Consider the following 20,624-nt stretch of genomic DNA (forward strand, 5'->3'; position numbering starts at 1 on the left):
AGGAATGTAAATCTCACACAGTAAGATATGATGATCTATGAAGTATAGAATATAAATATGATGAGGTAAACGCACAAAATAAAATAACAATAGGGTCATTATAACCCTGGATTGCTCATTCCATTTTTTTTCTTCCATTTTGTTTGTACAAAAAAAAATGCAAGTTGTTGTTGGTTAAGTATACATATGAAACAGACAACAAACATTTTTGATCACAATAGCTCACCTATAACCTCAGGTGAATTAAATTGGTGTAAATAAAGTGTATATACATAAAGAAAATACAACACTGGCTCTCTTGCTGTGATTGTCTCCCTTTCTTAGTTTTACAATAAATTGTTTACAATTTGTTGTAATAATCTAGTTTGCATTATAAAATCATGGTATGTAATTAGAAATAGACCATCAGAAATATATAAACAAAACCAACAGTACAAATCAAACCATGTTTAAACAGTAGAATATCTGTGCCTTACTTGGCTCAAAACATTTTAATTAGATTTTAAGTGGCATTGACATTGTGAAGGTCATAGGGCAACTTTTCAGCAATTCCTGGTGAATGAAGACCTTAAAAAATCCTATGTGCATTATAAAAACCACTGACCTTCTGTTAGCAAGATGTACAGTCCTCACGTGGAAGAAGCATATCCCTTTTGGGATTTGAACCTCCCCTAGTGGTAAGGAGCCAGTAATTCAAAGTAAGCAACTATAACTACTCGTGCCATGGAGGTCACTTATCTCAAAATATAGTTCTCTTAGTAAACTGTCAAGCTCATTCGGGACAAATTGCTTTCAGTAAACTCACAAAGAAGTTTAAACATGAAAATGCTAAGGCATTAGATTATGGAATGTTTTAACAGAAATATGACTTAATATAAAGCATTATGACTTTACCAGTAATATATAACCAAATAGCTAAAGCAGTCAACAGTATTATAACAGAGGCAGGGATAGTCTCAAAGAACGCACGATACAAAAAGTATTCTCAATGGGGAAACAAACTATAACAACAACAACAGCAAGAGACCAGCTTTTTTTTTATAAACAAAACATCTGTCAACTTTCTCTACATTCCTAATAAAATTATAAAAATAACACACTGTACTTTTCTCTACACAAAGTGCATAAAATCACAAACAATTATGGATGACATCTATTGACATCATGTGATGACATCATGTGAGTTTTTTAACAAAAGAAAGAAGAGTACCTATAAATAACAAGCAAATTCAGTTATTTTGTATTTTCCAAAAGGGAAAAATAAATGTGAAAGCTTTAAAACATAATTAACAAAGAGTGGGATGATGATATTTTTGTATTCTTCACCATACATGGCCCATTGAAGTTAGATTTTCATGGGCATTTTTAGAATTTCTATCAACATATAATTTCCGTAAGCTGATCATGTTCTTTTTTCTATCATACAAACAAAATTAGGATACAGAGGGCATTAAATTTTGCTAAATTTTATTTAATATATGACATATAGTTAGGTTTGAAAAAAACATGCATTTATTTCTTTGTGTGATTTTGTTCCTGTTGAAATCAGAGTTATATAACAAGTTTATTTACTTCAAGGAATAAATTTATCACAAGATATTGCGGACAACATGTTTGATATGACTATAAAGTTCACTAGATATAGATTAAATGGAAGGACTGACTGACCGTACAACAACATGAGTACTTCTGCTTCCTAAAACTGGATACCCTAAACTAAATGTAAAATTCTCAAACAGAAACAACCTAATCAAGTCCACACTTTTTTTTATAAATATATCTTTTACGTTAATGAATTGCATACAAAAAATTTAAAACCAAGACTAAGCATTATAATCTAATTTGTTGTAAAATAAACATAGAAATTATGAAATTATCAAGATTTTTTCTTTCTGTAAGTTTGGAAATGTTATAGTCACTAGAGAGAAGATCAAGTTGAAGGCTGTGAGACAAGGTGGGGAGGTAATGATCATGAACAACCTCCGTACATACAGTACCAAAGGTCTAACTAAAACACAACAACTTCTCCACTTGTACACACGTAATTCTGTAAGCTGCCCTAGGTATTTATCCATACATCAATCTTCAGCTTTCATTCCCCGAAGTTCACCATGCTGTCTTTGCTGAAATAAATACAATATATAATGTGAACTACAATTTCAAACAGTACCAGGAAAATTGCTCTTAAAGCAGCATGCCTCCAGATAAATGCTTATTTTCATGAAAATTTTGAAAATTAAATTAAATGTATATTATTGTATAGTAACCAAAAGGAATCATTTTACACATTATTAATGGCAGTTACAACCCACGTTTATTACAAAAAGAGGTCAAAATATGCAAAACATGCCCTTACTGCGTTAGTAACGCAGTAGAAATATAGTTACACATAAGGAAAAATTCACCAATAATCGCTCATAACATGTAAATTATTACTTGAATCTTTCTACTTTGCCTAAAATCTTAGTAAATTTTAACAAGTTTGATTCATTGAAATATTTTCAATCATCTTGAGGCATGCTGCTGTAAGTTTAAGAAAAAATTCTTTCAGATGTTGTTCAAATTGGAAATAAGTCAATATTTCACATGTTATGATACATAACAGATAATTCAAAATTCTTAACAGACATGTATCTCTGAAGTACTGAGAAATGGTGTTCCCACAATCCTTGGATCTGGTCCAAGTCAGACGGGACATTTTTTCTCACCCTGCTACATGTGGCACCCAACAGATTTTACCTCTTAGTCAATGTAAATGTTTTCTATTCCTGAATAGAAATTTGTGGTTCATATTCAATACATAGGGGGAATATGCTATAGTATGGAACTGATCATAAACTTAAATGAAAATGTGTTAAGTAGTCAAGTAGCTCAGCCAGGATGGTGTTCCAAAAGACCTAGGGTTGTGTTGAGGTCAGATTGCACATCGTTCTTTGCTTCTCCTCTTGTGCTTAATGTGGGGCCATAATAGTTTTAAGCTCAGAATCCAATGTTCTATATGATATTAATACATGTGGAGATAATGTCATGGTATAAGTACAATAATTATTAGAGAGGAATATCTGTAAGCAGTTATGAAGCTACATCGTTAAGAGCTGCAAGACCTATTTTGAAGATCAATGGTTTAAGACCTGGACAAGCTGCACATTTTTCTCATCCTATGAGACACACATTAAACACTTACGTCATCTAATTCTTTCTTTGTGGCCTCCTCTATAGCTCGTATATCTGCCATTGTCATTCCATACCATTTATCTGTCCAACAAAACACTTGTCTATGAAATGTTGTGAATAATCTGTGTTCTTGCTGAAAATATAAATGTACATTATGAATAAGAAATGTATAGATATTAAACAAGAGCACTGCATGGAGTGTTAACTCTCGTCTATAAAGGGCAATCACTATCAATAACTGATTTTTATAAATAGTATAAGTTTAAAAGGGACATAACTCCTAAAAGTAATGATTTCAGGATAATGTCCCTTGTCTTACAAATGTGCCTTGCCATGATAGTTCCAAATTAATTAAATAAAAAATTAAAAAAGCAACATTGACAAAAATTCTATGTTAAGGAGGGACATAACTCCTAAAAGTAATGATTTCAGGATAACTGTGCCTTGTCATGATAGTTCCAAGTCAACAGATTTGAAGTCATCAGACTCATCCTACTAATAATAGGCAATTATGACAAAAATTCTACATTAAAAAGGGGCATAACTCCAACAATATAGCTTTCAGAATAGTCACGTTGTCTTTCAACTGTGCCTTATTATGACAAACAAGTATTTCAAGATTCATGCTGATATCTTTCTTACTTTTAAAATGATTTTACTACAATTAAATAGGCAATATGTATCCAATTAAACTTACTCTATTTATAAAACTCTCTACTCTTCCTTGAAGTCCAAACCATTTAAATTTTATCGTAACTAGTTTGTACGCACACATCACAGGCTCAACAGATTTCTGAAGAAAAAGAACAATATTTGTTTAAATAATAAGTGATACACCTCTTTTATTTTAAAAGAAAAAGGGCAACATCATTGACACAGATATGATTTAATTATAAAATGGCTCCACAAAGGTTTTTTTTATATGAAAGGGTAGATATTTTTTTTTTGAGACTTGTGAACCCTTCAATGTAGATCTGGACCAATAACTAAGCATGCAAATTTCAGATCATTGCCTCACTCCTTTTCTTAAGAATATTCCTGCTTATTGTGTAAAATGACCCAAAAATAAAAGCTTTGTATGCTTTTCACTGAATCAAAATTAAGAATCATATTGATTTTCAATTTAATTTCTTTACTAACTTTGGCAAGTATTTCTGTTTTAAATGGGAGCCAACATTGCAGGACAGACAACAATTATGGCACACCATGCTGAGTCGTTAAAGAGTTCGACTAGTAATCTAAGGATTGCAGGCCGCGTGGATTCAAACCCCGTCAGAGGCAAGCCGTTGTTACCATAAGCAAGAAATTTTAAACACATTGCTAAGTACTGGTTGGTTCCAGGACTGGATTCGAGAGTGTTTCAATATCTTCCAGTACAATCAAACTAAAATAATTTTTTATACACTAACAGACAATCATTGATTTCTAATAGCTCACCCTTTACCAGTTCAGGTGGTTAGAAAAAAGGCAGATTCATAATAAATGCGGAGCTGGAGAGCCAATCAAAAATCTCCAATCTCATAATAGATAGCAGAGATTTCTCATAAAGGCCATACTTTTTGCATAGTGGCCCTGTTTTATGTTCATAATGTTGTGGTGAACTTCATATTAGCCTTAAATTTGAAGTAAAAACGTGCCTTATATTGGAAAGTTAATTAATAAAACCTAAGATAACTTGAATACTCACCATCCAATCTTTCTCTACCAGCAGACCTCTCCCAGTCTTTTCTGACTTAAACAATTTTGGGTCAAATTCTTTCTTGTAATCCTGTAATAAAAAATATTTTAGAAATCCTTAACCTGCTGAATCTGTTTAATGGACTTGCTGGGACTATCAATTCTCAATATCGGGGACATCAAGGTAAATTTAATATTGATCCACCAAAAATATAGAGCCTGCCAGACTGCACAGACTTGCAAGCTGGCCTGATTTTATACTGGTGGCAAAGACTAATCACTTTTGGTTCCACCAATTTAAAGGGTTAGATCATTTCACATATTTTGCAATATTGAGCTGAAATTAAATATTTTCTTAAACACTTTTTATGTGTGTCTATTAAAATACCAAATAGAGCTCGAACCTGTGTTACTCATAATCGATCATGTGACACTCAAAATCAGTTGAAATCATTGGCAATTTTGTTTCTTTTATATAGTAACAAGTGTATTAATGTTCATTAAAATACTGACAATGGCAGAAGATGCAACAATTTAGTGCCACATCTTTGTGAAATTTCATCTTCCTTATTCAAAACTGCATACTGCTTATTTTCATATCTAATAATATTATCTAATATTCACCAAGCCAAGATTTAGTAAGACTGTCTTAACTAGTTCACCAGTATATTGATTATTTTACTGACCTTGCTACTAATGGGGTCATTAGCTATATCTATGGTTGTTACATTCCTCGATGTTAAATCTTGACCCTCTAGCCCGTGTATCTGAAATATAGAAATGGTAATCATGTTTTCAATGAAATATACAGCTTTATTATACACAGTACCTATAAGTTTTCTTAGGAAAGAAAACAGAAAGTTACAACAGAAGAATATCACTAGAGACATAACATTGTTTATGAGCATTGATGTTGTATTCATACGCCTATTCTGAAAGAAAAGTAATTCCCTTGCTGTTGTTTTTTTTTTAACATTTTCTTAAATGCATTCTAAAGAATGTATATCATAAAAGGTAAATAACTCAAATGTGACACTCTGGAGGGTAGTGTCACTCTCATTGAATAGAGTTGTCTTCACATTAACCCTGCAAGCATGGATTGCACTAGAGACGAAAGGGAAACAACCCATTAGAACAGCTTACTCATGTAATTCTCTCCTATTTCATTAATCCTTACAGTTTAAATGATATGTTAGATAACCAGTATTAAGCATGGCCAGTCTGTGCAGTCTAACTAGACACTACAATTTTATCTTCAATAAGGAAAACCTTTAAAGTTACAACTTTTCAACAAAAACCAAGTCAATGTCACAAATTTATTATGGTACTGGTAACAGTAAATAGAATCCTTTTTGCCTTACAATAAAATATGAGTTGCAATGACTTTAGCTGGCCATTCTTCAGAGGGGGGGAAATATATTTTTATTTTGCACATATAAACAATATTGATTACAAGTTTTCCAGTGTAAGACAAGTTCTATATCTAAATAGTCTGTCATTTTGCTTTGATAGTACAACTGGTTTTAGACTATGTATTTGCATACATTTATGTAAATGTCATAAGAAGTCTGGTGATAAATCTAAAACATTTACATAATAGATCTTACATTTCCTGTTGTACCTCGGTCCCCATAATGCATTGTTTCTATCATAATGTAAAAACCTTCTTTCATATAACCTGGATTCTGAAAAACAAATCAAAACAAAATTGTTGTCAATCAATACAAGTCTAATACAGCTGAAATAATGTAACTATTCCATATAATGTCCTTACACTAACAAGAGCTGTCCGTAGACCAGCACGCTCAACTATTCTCAGTGCTTGATAGTAAAACAAGAGCCTTGATAATGTAGAAATTTCTATCTTCAAAATGGACCATTACTTTTTCAAAATCCATGTTAAAGTTATGAGCCTTGGATAGTGACCTCCTTTTATGCTCTCAAATATGTGTTTTAAGTTTCAATCTATTCCTGTCAGTAGAGTTGGAAATACCAACATGCACACAAAAACATTAGCAAAGTGTGACCGTCACAACTGCCTGAGAAATAGCTCTCCCTATTCATTGAGAACTCAAGCTAGAAACAAACATTGTCAGATCTCACAATGCATGTGTGATAATGACATGTGTATATACTCATCCACTTGTATACCAGTTCACTTGTATACCAGTCCACTTGTATACCAGTTCACAGTAGCCACTTGTATACCATTACCAGTTCACTTGTATACCAGACCACTTGTACACCAGTCCACTTATATACCAGTCCACTTGTATACCAGCCCTTGTATACCAGTTCACTTGTATACCAGCCCTTGTATACCAGTTCACTTGTATACCAGTCAACTTGTATACCAGTGCACATGTATAAAGACAGTGTAACCAACACAACCACAAAGTCTTCTTAAACTCTTGAGGTTTAATAATGGAATCCCTGAATCTCCAATTACAAAGGGCAAGTCAGGGCATATCTATCGCACAGATTTGGGTGACTCGAGTGAAAGATTATTGATCTATATTAGCTAATAGCATAATGCTATGGTTAATGTGACCTTTAACCTTTTAATTCTAAAGCTACCAGTGTTGTGTGGACGAAAAGGAAAAGTTGAAACCTACCGGTGTTATAAAATTTCTTTACACAGATACAATGTATCATACAATTACAGACTTTGGTAATTATTAATATTACAACATTTATCCTATTTCATCTTGGATTATGTATTATATTCAAAGCTATTTAACCATATCATCATTATTACAACAAACTGACCGGAAGTCAAAAATTAGTCACAAGTAGGGCACTTAAAACACTTTGTCAATTGTCATAAATCATTAGTCAATGTTTGGTTGACATTGTGTATTTAAATCAATTAATCTCTCCATATTCTATACACACATACCTAATTAAATTTACTTAATCCTCTGAATATATCAAATAATAATTTGACTAAATAACAAAGTATTGTATACTACAGTTGTCTCCTAGGATGACCTAAGAAGGTAGATAATACAGACTTAATATGTCATACATTGTTTTTCCAGCGTGATTTTATATTAAAACCTATATCAGAATTAATTCTTTATTATTTAACAATTTTACATGTACAGTGTACCAATTCAATCTGACTAAAGTTCAGATCTACTTATTTCTTCCATGTAAATCTGATGATGACCATATATGTTTTGCCTTCTTTATAATTCAGATTTTCCAATTAAACTATTTTTAGCCATGCAATCAAACCAGTTTTTACAGATAGGCATTAGAAGAAGTATCAAAATACCGTTATCCTTGGAAGTTAAACAAATTCTTGATTTTTGTTAGCATGAAAGAAAGACAAGCAAGAAAACAAGAGCTGTCACAGGAGACAGCGAAGCTCGACTAATAAAATACTGGACGCAGTAAGGAGGACAATACTATGAAAGAAAAATCAATTATGTATAATTATGTATTAAGTTACAGTAAAAAAATTACATTTGTTAACATAAATTCCAAGATCAAGGGGAATAATTCTAAAAATAGTCACGCTAGAGTTATGAACTTTGTCACACAACATGTGTGTAATGATAAGAAATATATATTTGAAGTTTGAAGTAGATACCTTAAAAGGTAAAGAAGTTTCTTAAAGAAAATCCTAAGTTCAAAGAGAGATAAATCTGTAAATATTGCTTCAAGAGTTATGAACATTGTCACATAAAATGTAATTGATGATAAGGAATAAGTATTTGAAGTTTGAGGTAGATACCTTTAAAACTGAAAAAGTTATAGTAAAAAATAACATTTTTCCAGTGAAAAAATCTAAGTTTATAGGGAGATAATTCGCTACAGTTACGAACCTTGTCACATAAGATGTGGATGATGATAAGGTACATATATTTGAAGTATGAAGTTGATCCCTTTAGAAATAAATAAGTAACAGTAAAAAATAATATTTTTCAAGGAAAATTCAAGTTCAAGGGGAGATAAATTTGAAAATATTGGTGCTAGAGTTATGAACCTTGTAACATAAGATAGGGATGATGATAAGGTACATATATTTGAAGTATAAAGTTGATCCCTTTAGAAATAAATAAGTAACAGTTTAAAATAATATTTTTTAAGGAAAACTCTAAGTTCAAGGGGAGATAAATCTGAAAATATTGGTGCTAGAGTTATGAACCTTGTCACATAAGATGTTGATGATGATAAGGTACATATATTTCAAGTATGAGGTTGATCCCTTAAGAAATAAAGAAGTAACAGTAAACAAGAGGGCCATGATGGCCCTGAGGTCGCTCACCTGTATATAGGCCCCCCCCCCCCCGGGCCAATTTTTACCCAAGGGCTTTTATTTGTTTATTTGAACAGACTTGGTAGACACCCATAAGAAGATGTTTCATGCTAAACATCTAAGTTCTAGCTCATTGGGTTTTTTAAAAGAAGATTTTTAAAGTTTTTACTATACACATATAGTTAAAAACAATGACACCCCTGGGGCAGGGCCAGTTTTGACCCCCGGGCTTTTATTTGAACAAACTTTGTAGATATTTACTTAAAGATGTTTCATGCTTAATATCTAAACTCTAGCTCTTTGAGTTCTTTAAAAGAAGATTTTTTAAGTTTTTACTATATGCATATAGGGAAAATCAATGACCCCCTGGGGCAGTGCCAATTTTGACCCCAGGGCTTTTATTTGAACAAACTTGGTAGACACTCATTAGAAGATGTTTCATGCTAAATATCTTAGCTCTAGCTCTTTAGGTTCTTTAAAAGAAGACTTTTTAAGTTTTTACTATATGCATATAGGGAAAATCTATGACCCCCTGGGGCGGGGTCAATTTTGACCCCAGGGCTTTTATTTGAACAAACTTGGTAGACATTCACTAGAAGATGTTTCATGCCAAATATCTAAGCTCTAGCTCTTATGGTTCTTTAAAAGAAGATTTTTTAAGTTTTTACTATATGCATATAGGGAAAATCAATGACCCCCCGGGGTGGGGCCAATTTTGACCCCAGGGCTTTTATTTGAACAAACTTGGTGGACACTCACTAGAAGATGTTTCATGCTTAATATCTTAGCTCTAGCTCTTTGGGTTCTTTAAAAGAAGATTTTATAAGTTTTTACTATATGCATATAGGGAAAATCAATGACCCCCTGGGGCGGGGCCAATTTTGACCCCAGGGCTTTTATTTGAACAAACTTGGTAGACATTCACTAGAAGATGTTTCATGCTAAATATCTAAGCTCTAGCTCTTACGGTTCTTTAAAAGAAGATTTTTTAAGTTTTTACTATAAGCATATAGGGAAAATCAATGACCCCCGGGGCGGGGCCAATTTTTGACCCCAGGGCTTTTATTTGAACAAACTTGGTAGACACTCACTAGAAGATGTTTCATGCCAAATATCTTAGCTCTAGCTCTTTGGGTTCTTTAAAAGAAGATTTTTCAAGTTTTTACTATATGCATATAGGGAAAATCAATGACCCCCCGGGGCGGGGCCAATTTTGACCCCAGGGCTTTTATTTGAACAAACTTGGTAGACACTCACTAGAAGATGTTTCATGCCAAATATCTAAGCTCTAGCTCTTAGGGTTGTTTAAAAGAAGATATTTAAAGATTTTTCTTTCGGTTGCCATGGCAACCAGAGTTCTGCATGGAATTAAATTCTTTGAACAATTTTTAAAGGTGATCACCAAAGGAACATTCCTGTGAAGTTTGGATGAAATTGGCTCAGTGGTTTATGAGGAGATGTCATTTAAAGCAAAAGTTTACGGACGGACGACGGACGCCGGACGGACGACGGACGGACGGACGGACGCCGGACGAAAAGCGATCACAAAAGCTCACCCTGTCACTTTGTGACAGGTGAGCTAAAAATAGTATTTTTTAAGGAAAATTCTAAGTTCAAGGGGAGATAAATCTGATAGTATTGGTGCTAGAGTTATGAACCTTGTCACATAAGATGTGGTTGATGATAAGAAACATATATTTGAAGTTTGAAGTTGATACCTTAAGAAATGACAAAGTTATATAAAAAATATTTTACTGCACCAAAACTTTAATCTGAAATCTGGACGTGGACGCCGGGGCGGGTAGGACAGCTCTCCATATACTTTGTATAGTCGAGCAAAAAACTATCCACAATTTTTTATCAAAGTGAGCTGTAAGTGAAAATACGTGTGTTACATATTAATTAATATAATTATACTTACATAAACATATGTTCTGCAGTATGGGTAAGCATTCCATGCCTTTTCATGAATTTCTAATGAGCCTTTTGGTGCTATTTTTCTGATAAATCCTGGAACTTTACTGAAATAAAATGGAACAAATATATATATTTAGCTTTTCATGTGAATAATGTTTGCCTTTTTATCCATGGAAAATTTACAGGCCCTTTTCATAATTTTTCAAAGATATCCCACCCAATATAGAAATTTAAATAATAAAAGGTCAATGTTAAAATTGACTTTTCTTACAGCTTGATGGTTGAACAAGAGTGTCTGTATAGTGTGTTCACAAAAAGAAAATCCATGCAAGTGTTATGTGTCTTGGACTGTGACCTTCCATTGACATAAATTTCAAAATGACATGTGTGTTTGAAATTTCAAGGGAATTTCTTTGATATTTTTGAAAAAAGAACTTACAACCAAAACCTCCACTGGAATTTTCTAATTCATAAAAAGTGATATAAATCTTGATGTAAATTACTAAAATTAGTAACCTGTACTCGTGTGATCAATACATTGCTTGCTGAGACAGAACTAACTCAACATTCATTCAACTTCTTAGAAGAGATTTCAGACTTTAAGAATGCTACTAAGGTTGGTTATGCCCCAGCATAAAATAGTCACATAACAGCTATTTGCTCATAAGATGGTCAGAGTTTTCTATATTAAACCAGCAATTAGAACCAGACAGTACACAGTAGAATTGACAATAATTGATCCAGTATTTTTAGATTGTTATAAAATAAGAAGACCATTGTTGAGAACTAGTATCACATCTATATTAATTACTCAATTAACTTTCATGTGAGATTATAAAAATCTTGTGATAAAACAGGAAATATAAAAAAAGATGTTACACTATTATGTATTATGTGTATAAAAATGTTCAAGCTGTAACCATAGCGATTTGTAATATAGGGGCTTTAGAAGTTTTGTCATGTGTGTATAAAACATTAACAGGCTGTTGCTTTACCATTCAACATAGAATAACAATGTGAAAACTCTCTTCTTTTACAAATCTTGTTCAGTCTTTTTTGCAAATTAAAAAAAAATGTTTTTGGTTCCGCTTTTTAGTATTTTTTGTCTAAATCACACAATTTAATTGGTCACAAAAACTTTATCTCCTTACCTTTGAAGATGATAAATTTTATGTGTGTATTGTCCTTTAGTGAATGTTTTCCCATTGGCAAATAATGGTTTTTCTGGTGCACAGATTTTGTTATCATTCTGAGCCGTATCTGTATCTGTTTTTAGTTCGTTCAAATCAAACGGTTCATTGACGAGCACTTCTATACCTTCACCACCGCCGGTATTTTCTTTACTGGCTTCTGCTACTGAATATAACTGTGCCACTTGGTACTGCAATCAATGATATTATACATATATTAGTCTTAAAACAGTTTGATTTGATTTGATTTTCTTTGGACCGGGCGGTCAAGGATAACCTACGAAAGTGCAAGCACTTATTTCCAGTAGGGTCTTTACCTCACAGCTATGAGATACAAGGGAATCCGGGAACCAGTCCCTAGCTCTTATTGAATAGATTCCTTGGTTCTTTTACATGCCCAGTGTATAGCACTGATACATGCGAGAATTACATGTACCTGGGTTTCTTACCAGTACACATCTCAAGTTTAAAGCCGCATGTCTACAGATTCATGGTAATTTTCATGAAATATTTTCAAAAGTATTGTCAAGTGAACATAGTAAGTAATTTACAAATTGTGACCAGAACAAAATTTTATATAATTAAAAATATATAGGTCTGAATACTTGTATGTATTGTAAAAATACCCCTTCCAAGACTGAGAAATCAGTCATAAAGTGTAACATGAAAATTACTTCTTGTATAGTGAATTTTCTCAGGGTGATTTACAAGAAATATTTTGGTTCATCTGGAGGTATGCAGCTTTAATTTCTTTGCATGTAAATGTATTAATATAAAACAACATGGGCCATAGTTTTATTCCATCCTACATTTGCATCCTTTAAATTGAAATCATGCTTAACTTCACTTATATTTAATCTTAATGAGCACTTTAAATTACTTTATTCTACTTAATTCCATATTTATGCTACTAAATCAAACATACATTTAATTCACTATCATTCACATCAGACCACAAAACCTCTGTACAATTATTAATTTACCACTTTAATACATGTACCGGAACTCATCATCAATATTGTTTTAACTATATTGGATTTCCAATTGACTTGGTCATAATTCAAAATAATTTCATCATAGTTTCAACTGATTATCAGTAAATTTCATCATTATTCCAAGGAAAGTCATCATAATTCAAGTTAACAACATAATCAACATGTACATCCTAATGCCTCTCAGATTTTGATTTCATTGTATCATAATTTGGAGACTTGTACTATTGAAAACAATTAAATTGTATACCAATACATGCACAGTGCATCATCAGTGGATCATTTTTTTTTCCTGGGTTTTACTTTTTGTGATGACAGGGAAAGAGATAATGATAGAAAAGTCATATTCAGATGCTTGTACATCGGTTCCTTTTTTCTAGTGTTATATATTGTGGCAACAGGAAACATGTTTTTATTTTCGCCTATGAATAGTACTAGTATGATACAAAAGAGAAAGAACATCGAAACACTTGATAATCTGATTCAGAAAAGATTTAACAATCCATTTTAAGTCAAATTGTGATACAATAGATTTTAAACTTCAATGCCCTTCTCTGTCTCACTATTAAGATAGGTCTCAAAAAATAAAAATAGTTATTTTTTTACTTTTTCATAAATAGGGGAACAATGCATACTTTTAGGGGGAGTCGAATGAATTGGCCCTAAAATAAGCACTGAAAGCAGTCTATACTCACAATATATGTACTTCAAACTTTGCTATCTGATTGAACATACTCTAGTCTAAAATCATCAAGTATATAAAAGAGTAGATTATCTAGTCTGATAAGTGTCTATATTTTTAAAGTATGTTTTTACATGTATAAGGATCTGAGCAGCCTCAATATAAAGACCAATAAGCTACAAACCCAATACAAGACCACTTTGGTTTGTTTTTTGTTGTTGTTTTTTTATTGGGTTTTACGTCACACTGACACAGTATAGGTCATATGGGGACCTTCCAGCTTTACTGGGAGGAAGACCTCAGGTGCCCTTCCGTGCATTATTTCAGGCACAAACAGGCACCTGAGTAGAACCACCAACGTTCTGTAAGCTAGCTGGATAGCTTCCTCACATGAAAGAATCCAAAGTCCAAATAGGGATTCGAACCCACAGCGGTGAGAGGCAAGTTGTTTGAAGTCAAACACCTTAACCACTCAGCCATGGACGCCCACAGACCACTTTGGTATAATACCTTAAGTTATGGATATATATCTATTTAATGCCAGACAAAGACTTCATAATACATGTATAAACTCATCAAGTACATGTAGCTTTTTATTTACAGCACTGTCAGTACATTATATGGACATTTTACTGAAAAGCTATATTAAGTATAGAAATCTTATTAATTGTACACACTAATCCCAGTTACCGTATAAATGAGCAAGGATTAATAAAATCGGACAATATGAATAATACATGATAATTCATCATTAAGAATCACGTATATTTGTTGAGTGTTCCCACTTAGTATATAATTTTAATAGAATAAGCAATTAATCTATAAAAAAAATGCTTACCTCTTCCACAGTCATAGGAAGAACCACTCGGCTGCAAAAGAATTGAAAGAAAAAGTTAACTTTTACAAGAAAAAAGGGCTATAATTCCGTCGAAATCCATGATAGAGCTTTAAGCCTTGGATAGTGACCTCTAGTTATGATCCAGAAGTGATGTATTAAGTTTCAAGTGAATACCTCCAGCAGCTTTTAATAATTATTCCCTAGAGTTATGGGCCTTGGATAGTGGCCTCTTACATGTGTCATGTATGCTCTCAAATTAGTATGAAAAGTTAAAAGCAAATATCATTAGTGGTTGATCATGATGACAGCTAAAAATGGTTCAAAAATAGTTCTTCTGTTGGGACTACCCATTCAAATACCAGGGCCTTATTCAACAGATAGAGGAATGTGTCATACCTTTAAACTTTGTGAAATGTAACATACAATGTAGTAATAATATTTTTTTCAGAGAAAAAAATATTTTGTAACTAATTTTAAGGGGGAAAAGGCATATAAAAGGCCCATGCTATAGACAAAAAATAAGCCCTAAATTATGCTTCATAATAACCAGTCTAAATTATGTTTCCTAATAACCAATCAGATAACAGGTGTCTGTGTGGTAAATGATAATCAAAACCAGAGACTATTATAACAGAGGGATGAGAAGCTCTAAAAATAGAACATTTTCAAATCCAGACCCACAATCATGTGAGCGAGATTCACTGGCCCTTGCAGTTGATTAAATTCCGCCATCTTGTTTTATATAACAGAATTTGTTGACATTTTCATCCATTACAGAGAATAAATTACATCTTCTTAATCTTTATTTCATTTTTATGTCAAACATGGTCTCAGAAAATCTTGCAACAATGTGAACTTGCGTGATTATAAATTCTTGATATAGATTTGAAATGTATGATGCCATAGCTTCCTCTCCATTTTCATATAGCTCTGTGTCAAAAGTCAAAACGAAAGTGATGACAGGATTTTAATGTAAAATAAAATTAATATAACATTATTCTCAGGTGTGACAGTTAATGTTTCTTATTCAAAGGGAATTATTTTTACTTTGGTAAAATGTTTTGAGCTTTTAAACAATTTTGACAAGACAAATATAGCATTGTCCAGAAGTCACAAGCTCAAAGCAATGTCACAGAAAAAGAAACATCTTATTTATCTATCTGAATCAGACTATCTATCTACCATTAATGTCAAACACCTTGCCAGGATGAAGACATGATTCTTGACTAGTCACTTCAGAGACAACTGTGAGAAACATGGGAATCCAGGAACCAGTCCCTAGCTCTTATTGGATAGACCCCTTGGTACCAATACATGCCCAGTGCTTAGAACTGATACATGCGAGGATTACCAGGATTTCTTACCAGGACACCTCTAGGTAGAGGGAATCATGGACAGCATCTCTCAAAAAGCCCAAGGGTGTTACCCATGATAGACCCGGGACCACAGTAGTGACTGTCAGTGGTCTAATTAAGTTAACTGAGCTATCGCGCCACCACAATTTATTTAAAGGACTACTTTCACCTTTATCTTTGAATAAACATTTCAATTTAATTATAAGCACATCAAAATTAAAGAATTAAATGAATAAAATAAAGAGTAAGAAGGCACACTTATTGGGAAAATTAGAACATTATGGCTTGGTCCATAAAGTGGGCGGTTTGGGGCAAAGTTTAAAACTAAATTTAGAAATTTTTATATGTTCGCTATGTACTTGAGATCAAAATGGCTCTTAAATTCACACACAAAGCATCTTAACTAAGCGAATTACACAATCGAATATTTCTTTATATGTCTATGACTAATAACTAGCAACATAATTCAAACTCGATCGATCCCACGTGAAAAGGTCCATGAAAATGCCGGTCGAAATAAGACCTGTAAGCAAGATTTAGTTTCATATCTGTTTTTTCATTGACGTTTGTTCTAAATGCTTCAAACAAACCACAACAGAAACTTACTATTCGTGTATGAGCACCATGGTACTAATCTGTTTTATGAAAACAGTATTTCACTAATTTCAGCTGGGAGGAACCGGAATGACGTCATTTGCGGAGAAACTTCCGGGTTTTTCGGTATAAAGCAACTAAATTTAAAAGATCTACCATGGTTAAATAACGCTAAATATATTCCTTCAATAAGTTTAGGAATACTCAACACTACTCATTCCGCGTCACTTATTTCACGGTAGGCATATTTTCATGTGACCAGTGTTAAAATTGGTCAGAATTGGCAAATTTTATTCATACACCTAAACAACAATTTTTTTGTGCAAAATATTTTAAATCTAGATTTTTACACGGAATTACTGTACAGTAGTGATGTTGAGTACTCGGTTCCTATGATATCAAGGGTTCTATGATATCAAGGTATTTAAATTTTCTGTGACTGCTAGTAAAAGCAACACATGATGATGCTAATATTTGTAAAACTTGCACACTAGATTCATTTTCATCTGCCAATAAATTTTATTTGGTGAATAATGAAATTGTATTTGTGGCAAGAAAAACTATTTTATAAAACCCTCATATTTGACTACCATTTTCCTTAAAGGTTTTTACACAGTCAATTAAATTATGTTATAAACACATAAACTGACATATAGTCTGTTCATATAGTTTTGATTTTATAGCAAGTTAACTGTTGGAAGTTTTTCACAACTTAACTTGAAATTTTTGACCCTTCCATACTTGCTTTTTTGGGGATTACCTTGATACCACAGTAACCTCCTCTGAAATTACCCAAAATGCCAGACATATAAATTATAAATATAAATATTCTAAAAAATGTCATTCTTATTGGTTCTTTTGAAATAATTTTTTGACAAACAGTTCTGGAAAAGGTTCAATTATAAGATGGAAGAAAAATCTCATTCATTTATGACATTTATATTTAAATATTTTCCGACAAACGTTAAGTATTGTGATATCATAGAACCCCGGGCTACTTATCATATATATATATATATAACTTAATATAAGCCGTATTGAAAAAAATTCATATTTCAACTTCTATATAATAATAAACAAGATAAAAATGTTCGCGGGAATAAATCTGCACACCTACCATCAATATCACCATTTATTTAATTTCACCCATGAAATATGGTGCTATATCAGTCAAATATATTTCATATTCTTTAAAAATAAATATGATATATAGATACGAAAGTGGGCGAAGTCAAAACTCATATTTATTTTAAGGGACTTCTTTCACCATTTTGTTTGAAAAATGTGATAAATACAAAACAACTTTTTGTTGAATTTCGATTTAGTAACTATCTAGAATGATAGAAAATGGTCTAACTAAGGAAATTAATCCGAACACCAATATCTTTAATTCAGTCATTAACGCTGTACAGACGTTTTTAGAGTTGTTTACGTGACATCACAATGTAGCGCTAAATATGGCGTTCAAAACAAGACAATAATTATATTACTGCACGCTGTACAATTGCAGTTGCGTAGCAAGCAAGGGGGTTTGTAACCATTTTTATCACATAAACTGCGACGCAGGAGTGTAATAAAGCCATGTAATAAAAACGACATTACACTAGTGTAATAACACTTTGGCGTGACGTCATTTGCACTATATATAAACATAGCATTAAAGCGCGCTTATGTTAAGCGTTACACTATAGGCGCGTCCTTGAAATATTACTCATTTTAACAGTTTACTGTTCTTATTTTATATATATGTGATAAAAAGAATATTATATTCGTGTAAATTCAATACTAAATTTATTGAACTCGTTGAATAAAACAATATTATGCTCGCCAGAGGCTTGCATATGATTTTATTCAACTTGTTCAATAAATTAAGTATTAAACTACACTCATTCAATATCCTCTATTTCTTTGATAATGAAATTAAATAAAAAGGTTATTTTTCTTTTTTCGTGAAATATGGTATATATTTTCACTCAAAACGAGTTGCTCGTGAAAATATGTGGCACTAAAAGTTATCATGTTTCGTGAAAATATACTCCATATTTCTCTCAAACGAAAAAAAATATCCTCTTATTTTTTCATTCCATTTCCAATATTTTCATACTGTATAATCCTTTTGACTCCATCGACACAGAAGATAATAATATTATTCACGATTTATGATGGTCAATTTTAAACTTCAACATCCAGCAGGCGAAATAAACATCAAGATTATCGCCGTTTTACTCCATTTACAAAATTTTTCAACAAATTTACAACTGGCTCCCAAGGTGCCGTATTCAAATGCACCTCGCTTTGAATACAAGAACCACCTGGCTATAGTTAGAGCCAATCGGTAATATGTTGGTTCCCATATTCAAACGTGGCACATTTGAAGGTATCAAAGGTATCTTCGCAGCAGAGTAAGATGATGTAGTAAATTGTAATTCCCATAGTCTACCATTCTGCCATGATGTCCCAACTGAAGCAGGAGTGGCTTTACATGAAGAGGAAGGGTACAAGAGGGCGTGAGCCCCTAGTATGCAGTGATATTTTGAAAGCTTAACTCTTTTTTGGCATGAATAGCCCTGATCAAGGTTACCTCCATTTCATATTGTCTCAAGTTACTGTTTGTTTAGATGCTCATTGAATGCTGTACAGAGACCTACTTTGACTCAAAATTCTTCTCTTCGGCTAATTCTCCCTGGAAATTGCATGGAGGTAAATAATCACCACTTTGTACTCCATAATAAACCTTTTAAGGGCATGACTGGTGAAATGGGGTCAGTATTCAACAGTGAAAGCTGCACTTTGTACTTAACAGGCAGACTTACCCTCATTAACCATAAACAACATACAAACAGTTTAATTAAAATATTTCAATATTAACCATATATCAACTGGAAACCTATTTTATTTTCAGAAACAGTGACCTTCAACCTTCCTAAAAGTTTGCTATATACCATTCCTTACTCTTGTCAAATGCCAAATCATTTGTCATATAGACATGTGTACTTGTCAAAAATTGAAAGGTAAAAAAGATGTTAAGAAGAGAATAAAAGACAAAAGGGCCATGATTGCCCTAGTATTGCTCACCTAAATATAAATGCTCTTAATGACAAGGCACAAGTAATAATTTTTATAGTTAACTATAAATGAAAGCAGATATATAATCTAAACCTTAACTGATATCACAAAGTTCATATTTGTACCTGAAATAGTGCATGTGTAAAAACATAAATGGTTGCTCATACGGTAATTGCTAAGGGAAAACGATAGTTACTATAGGAAGTCACTGGTTGCTATACAAAAAAATGTTTCCTCCAAAGTCAATGAAATCCATTGTTAGATTCACTTGTTGCTATGGAAAGGTAATGTTTGCTATAGAAGTCACTGGCTGATAAGTGAAATGTAAATGGAAGTCACTGGTTTCTATGGAAATTAACAGTTTGTTATGAAAAGACAATGGCTGCTATGAAGTCCTTGGTTGCTATGGAAGTCAATAATTGTTATGGAAAGCAAATGGTTGCTATGGTAATTCAATGGTGGCTATGAAAAAGCAGTGGTTGCTATGAAGAGTCACTAATTGCTATTTGAAGTCACTGTTTGCTATGGAATTCAATAGTCAAACCATTGATGGAATGATCAAAGGTCCAAAATAAGAGCATAAGACAATACATGTAATTGATAAAATTTGTATATTTGTAGAAAATATTCAATGTATAACAATACATGTATGTAACAAAATCATTCAAAAAATGATATACATAATTGAACTTTCAACATCAATACTGTAACAAGAGCTCCACTGAGGTGGTGCCATGTATGATCACCTTAGTGCAACAACAGGTTACCTCTAATTAAATCATATAAGGAGTTAACATGTTACTGCACCAAGGTGGTGCCATATAATATATGCCTGATTGCAAAGTTTCGGTATCATTGACAAAATAGGTCTT

General features: G+C 32.6%; 1 protein-coding gene across 1 annotated transcript; it reads right to left on the reverse strand.

Annotated features, from left to right (window-relative positions):
* Positions 1-1,684: 1,684 nt before the first annotated feature.
* On the reverse strand, positions 1,685-16,835 carry LOC132717532 (phosphatidylinositol transfer protein alpha isoform-like). The gene is made up of 10 exons (XM_060701019.1): positions 16,699-16,835; positions 14,738-14,768; positions 12,187-12,416; positions 11,040-11,139; positions 6,459-6,536; positions 5,538-5,618; positions 4,862-4,942; positions 3,872-3,967; positions 3,185-3,307; positions 1,685-2,123 (listed from the first exon to the last, which is right to left on the reverse strand). The coding sequence occupies exons 1-10, from the start codon at positions 16,716-16,718 to the stop codon at positions 2,079-2,081; spliced, it is 885 nt and encodes a 294-aa protein (XP_060557002.1). The 5' UTR covers positions 16,719-16,835; the 3' UTR covers positions 1,685-2,078.
* Positions 16,836-20,624: the final 3,789 nt, after the last annotated feature.

The sequence above is a fragment of the Ruditapes philippinarum genome, unplaced genomic scaffold (genome assembly GCF_026571515.1).
Source record: "Ruditapes philippinarum isolate M1 unplaced genomic scaffold, ASM2657151v2 ctg2076_1_1_1_1, whole genome shotgun sequence".
NCBI lineage: Eukaryota > Metazoa > Mollusca > Bivalvia > Venerida > Veneridae > Ruditapes > Ruditapes philippinarum.